At 32.1% G+C, this 5732-nt stretch overlaps 1 protein-coding gene across 1 annotated transcript in view; it reads left to right on the top strand.

Moving 5' to 3' along the window:
• Positions 1–5732, top strand: part of LOC106471340 (26S proteasome regulatory subunit 6B) — a 13858-nt gene that overhangs the window by 3299 nt on the left and 4827 nt on the right. Inside the window, exons 4-6 of the mRNA XM_013931939.2 lie at positions 653–799; positions 4188–4391; positions 4697–4864. Of these exons, the coding sequence (XP_013787393.1) occupies positions 653–799; positions 4188–4391; positions 4697–4864 (519 nt within the window). The remainder of the gene's footprint in view (positions 1–652; positions 800–4187; positions 4392–4696; positions 4865–5732) is intronic.

The following is a 5732-nucleotide window of genomic DNA, read 5'->3' as shown; positions in this document are numbered from 1 at the left end:
ATATATTATCATCATTGCTTCATACCCATTTAATTTTAATAAAGACAAAAATACAAAATTCTACAACTTGCACTATTTAAAGGTAGTCCTAGGGGTAAACTGGGAAAAAAGATAGACTATTTGAAAGAGCTCGAGTTAAGAGTTTCACATTGTGTAATTTTATCATTTGTTTTATTGAGAAACCTGTTCAGAATAACAGTCGCTCGACTTTCCTTAAGTTTTGTTCTCCATTCAAAGCATTATAAAAATAATTAAAATGTATATTTTTTAAGATAATGAGAATATGGAATAGCAAAGTGTGGCAAATTATGCTTAGTGATGCTGTTTGTTACTAATTATCTTTAACCTTTTTTTTTTGTTTAAATCAAATGTAAGAAAAAACAATTGTTTTTATTTTATAGTCAATACAATACTTGAAATTTTCTAATCGAAAGTAAAGTAACTTTACAGATCAGAACTAAAATAATTTAAAATTACATAAAGAACTGAGACAGTACTTGAAAGTATATACCAGTACATCAAAAAATGGTAACTGTTCATACTTATAGTAAGGAACTGCATCGTGAAGTAGTTTGGATTAGATTTGATAAGTTATAATTGCTTTCAGTTAGTATGATCATAACTATGTTACTGTGTTTATTAATGTTTACAGGATCGAACTATTACGTACGTATCCTTTCCACTATTGATCGAGAACTTCTTAAGCCCAGTTCTAGTGTAGCTCTTCATAAGCACAGTAATGCCTTAGTGGACGTTTTACCTCCAGAAGCAGACAGCAGTATAGCAATGCTTCGTCCAGGTGAGTTCATACACCACGTTTAAACCGAATTCAGAATGTATACTTATTCCAAACATATGTTACCTTAAGAAGAGTCATCCCATCTAATGAAACATCACAAGAAGATCTATAATATTTCTATTCATTGGCTTATTATAAGCGTCTAGTGATAGAAAGTGAACCCATAGTTGTTGTAGTTCATTCCCTATAGATATTTTAATTCAATGCCATATTTTGTTAGGCTATCTTGATTTTCTGCACCTAAAGGTTTAGTCACACTAACATAAAACTTTACTGGTCATTAAAAAGAAAAAAAAAGTGATTTTATCACATGTAGTATTTTAAAAAGAGGTCATAGTTCACCAGGAAAATTTCTGTACAATAGATAGTTCTTTAAGCACCTGATGTAACAGTACTTCAACTAAGATTGTTTTTACGGATATAGCCTGATGACCTCTTGTACAGAATAAAAAGACAGGCCTACAACAGCCAAGATATAAAATATTATTGGGATGTACACAAGTCCCAGCCACAGTGAAAGATTTAAAACTTTAATTTTAAGATAACCGTATGCAATTTTACGGCAGTGTTTATGAAGCAAATAAAGGTTCAATGACATTTCCTTCTGTGAGTATTTCATAAGTCACATTATTTATCTTTTTGTATAATTGAAGACATTGGTTAATCAACTGTTTGCTTTTCTAGATATCCAAGAGAAAGTTCAAGTTGTTACATAATAACTTCTGCTGTTTGTTGTTAGTGTCAGTTACCACCAGTACATCCTAAGATATGAGAAACAATAAACCATTTGATTCTTCAAGGCTGTCCATGCACACCCACCCTTTAAATTCTTTATTTTTCAGGAAATCACCTATTCACTTTTTAAAACTTCTGTAAAGTGCTAGCTTCCACTATTGCTAATGGTAACTCACTACATTAGTTAAAAACCATTTTAACTGGAGCCTAACCTCCCTTTTTCTAAATTTAAAGTATTACCAAAAGATTGTAGTTAACTGATAATCCTTTTGGTTCCCTGAGTAATCCCCTAAGTTTCAATAGGATCATCTCTAACCCTTCTTTTGTCAAGAAAAAAAAACCTTAAGAGATCTTAACTGTCCCAGTATAACTTTTCTATTCATGGAATCATTCTAATAGTTCTTCTCTGAACCATTTCCAATAAGTCAGTATCATTCTTTGATAAAGAAACCAAAACTGTACACAATATTCCAACTACAATCTAACGAGAGACAGAGAATTATCTCTTTTAACTTATAATTAATATGTCACAAAATGCATCCTGTTAGCTTTATTACTAGCAATGGAGCAATGCTCTAATGTCTTGAGATCTTTTTCTTCAGTCATTATGTTGAGCAGGTTCCCTTCTATTTTGAACTTGTGATCTAAATTATGATAACCCAAAAGCATTACCTTACACTTGCTAGGATTAAGTGTCATTTGCCAAATATTTGAAAATTTACCAATTAATCGAAGTCATTCCGTAAACCTCAGCATCCTCAATACTGTATTTTTTTTGTATCCTTTATTTCTCCTTTTTGTCTTACGTAAACAAGTTTGGATTGTACTTTCCAACTATTTCTTTCTTCTTTTAGGAACATATTATTTTTAAAAATTTCCCATGATCGATAAACATCACCCTTTAACTCATTATCCTTATTCATTGCTCATAACACTTGTCTCATGGCTTCAAAAATTACTTTGAAAATTAGGAACTAAAACTTTTTTTTTTTATCTCAACACTTAATGAAACATCACATGTAATTATGCTGTGATCAAATCCTAAGATGTTATCTAAACTGGAAATCAAGTCAGTTTGCACTTTTATGAGTTACAACAGTTATCCTGACAGCAGCAATAACAGATGTTTCACCTTGTTTAGTTTTAAATAATTTAAAAACAAATTATAATTATATATTTTCTTTATTAAAAGATGTATCTTTTTATGTAATAGAACATTCTAAAAACTAAAGTGTAATTTAAAGTTGTTTTTTTTTCCTGTTGTCATACAAATAGATAAGAATTATTTCCCACCAAAAACTAATGCACTGCTATTCAAAGTACATAATTGTGGAAACTCAATTTGTAAGTTTCCAGTTACGTGTATATGAAGCTTGAGGAGTTATTTTTATGAAAAAAAAAAGGTAAATTGAATTAACTTTTTCCAAGATCCTTGTTTAGAATAAGTATGGCAATTCTATGTGTATAATATGCTTATGCATCAATTTTATTCATGGCACCTGTGTATGATACCACCTCCAATAAGAATAACTCCAAAATATTTTTGTTAAAACTATTATTTCACAATCTTCCATAACTGAACTCCTTGGGACTAAAAATAATATTAAAAATCAGGATACCCAGCCAATAAGTTGTTGCAGCCTGGGTACAACAGATACAATATTTTTTAATACTGGAATTTGCCAGTTGATTAACCATCAGGCCCAGTAATCAATTAAATTCACCTAAGACTTGGATAGCTGGAATAAATAAATATAGTAATAATTGGAAACACTAATATTGATTAAGTCAATTAATATTGTAAATGCACTATGATTTGTGTTGTATAAAATAATCTAATGATCAGTGTAATTGAGTTATTTGCCCAACTTTAATATTTTTTAAGTAGTATACGTTTGTAAATCATCATAATTTCACTTCTAGTAATTAGACTTAACTACACTGTAGGTACTGACATTGATTTAAGTGATGTGTATTTGGTAAGAGTTACTTTATTTTACACAGAATATTTAGCTTGTTTGTGTTTCAAAGCTAAATTTATGAAGTGATAAGACCAATCTGTGCTTTCAGAACATTGGTCGGCAACCTATGACCTGTGGGTCACCAAGTGACCCACCAAAAGTTGACTTCACCACTGCCACCCGTGAGGGCATAATCAATGCTCAGTGACCTGCAGCAATGGTTTGGCTGACCCGCCAAAAGTTGGCTTCACCATTGCAACCTGTGAGGGTACGATCATTGCTCAATTCAAATTTCTCGGCTATGTGAGAAGAACAAAGATATTAAAGGAAAGAGGGGAAAGTCATGGCTACAGAGAATTTTAAATCAGTTTTAGGAAAAATATTCAAGCTAGTCGAACTATTAATTTTGTTTGTTGTATTTAAATACATGTACCGGTATTAAGAATTACATGACTATCACTGACCCAACACAATGCTAAATTTTTCAAAAAAATACAAGTGATCCACGATCAAAAAAAGGTTGCCGACCACAACTTTAGAATTTATCTGATGTTTAATGAATGAAATAAAAGGTTATTCCTAAACAACTGCTTATGGAAAATGTGCATGTTTGTAAAGCAGTTCCTTATAATGTTCCAAATGTTTTATTGTCTTGGTACACTTGTGTTTCAACATGATATTCTCTTGATCAGACGAGAAACCCGAGGTAAGCTACTCTGATATTGGGGGTTTGGATATACAGAAACAGGAGATTAGAGAAGCTGTTGAGTTGCCTCTCACCCACTTTGAACTCTACAAACAGATCGGGATCGACCCTCCCCGGGGAGTTCTCATGTATGGCCCTCCAGGTTGTGGCAAGACAATGTTGGCCAAGGCTGTAGCACATCATACAACAGGTTAGTAACTGCGACTCTTGTTCCTAACTTTAATTATACTTGTACTACATTGTCTGAAGATTGATGCTTTTAAACACCAAATGTGCTGTTTTAAGTTTAAAATTGTAGTGCATCTTGTGTTTCTAACTTTTTGTTATTATAGTTATTGAAGAAAAGTTTTAACTTAAGAGAAAGTAAATATTTTGTTTTGTTACTTTAGATATAAAAGCAGCCATTTAAGTGTTTCTCTCTGCCTGGAATTTAAATGAAAGTGATTGACTAAGTTTAATGGTATATATATTTATTTTTTTTTTATTTCTTTTTAGCTGCTTTTATAAGGGTTGTAGGATCTGAATTTGTTCAGAAATATCTTGGCGAAGGTCCAAGGATGGTGAGAGATGTCTTTCGACTGGCTAAAGAGAATGCACCTGCTATTATATTCATTGATGAAATTGATGCTATTGCTACAAAACGATTTGATGCTCAAACTGGAGGTAAGTACTATTTTAGATTACAGACTGTAGGAAAGAAAATCAAGTAAACTGATAGACTAGAGGGAGGGCAGCTAGTTAAAAGCACTCACTGTCAACACTTTAAAGATACTTTTGTCTGATTGAATAGAGAGATTTGGCAATGGACTGATGGCTGCAATGTGGAAAGCAGTTTTATTTATTTTGCCATAACAGGATGCAAGCGATGGATTCTCGAATCCACAGCCCACAAACCTGTTCTCTGTATAAACTGGAATTGTTTTTCAGTTTTTGTAATCCTAGTATCAACATTCTGATCAGTCTTTGCTTGTATGTAAAATGTTCTTTAATTCAGTTTGAAACATATCAATGGGCTTTTGGGGATGTGAATTCATTAGTATGATAACGAAAAGAGTGCTACAAGAACAGACTTTTTCTGGAATATATACAAATCACTTCATGGTTTACTAACTAGCTTATAGCTGTTAAAAAAATACCGTACCCAAAATTATCACCTACAAAGAAGTGGATTAAATAAAAATAAACGTGTTAAAGCTTTGAAGGCATTTTGAAAATGAAGTCACTGTCAGACGATCACAATCTACATAGACGTATGTTGTTCTTTTATACAACAGGTTTGTTAACCCTAGAATTACTGATGGATTCCATTTGTATCTAAGCTTTTTAAATAAATTTTTCCAAAGTATTTATGCAACAAATTGCTCTTGGGACTAATTTTGGTTTGTGACATGGTCCTTATAATACACAACTCGCAAATAAAATTCTAACAAAAAAGAACATCAGTATTGCAATGTGTCTCACTAGTTACTGGTGAGGGTTTGCTGTGTGTGTGTGTGTGTGTGTGTGTGTGTGTGTGTGTGTGTGTGTGTGT

This window comes from Limulus polyphemus, unplaced genomic scaffold (genome assembly GCF_000517525.1).
Source record: "Limulus polyphemus unplaced genomic scaffold, Limulus_polyphemus-2.1.2 Scaffold4556, whole genome shotgun sequence".
In the NCBI taxonomy this organism is placed as follows: domain Eukaryota; kingdom Metazoa; phylum Arthropoda; class Merostomata; order Xiphosura; family Limulidae; genus Limulus; species Limulus polyphemus.
The sequence above is the reverse complement of the archived record's forward strand: the minus strand, read 5'-3'. Positions and strand labels throughout refer to the sequence as shown.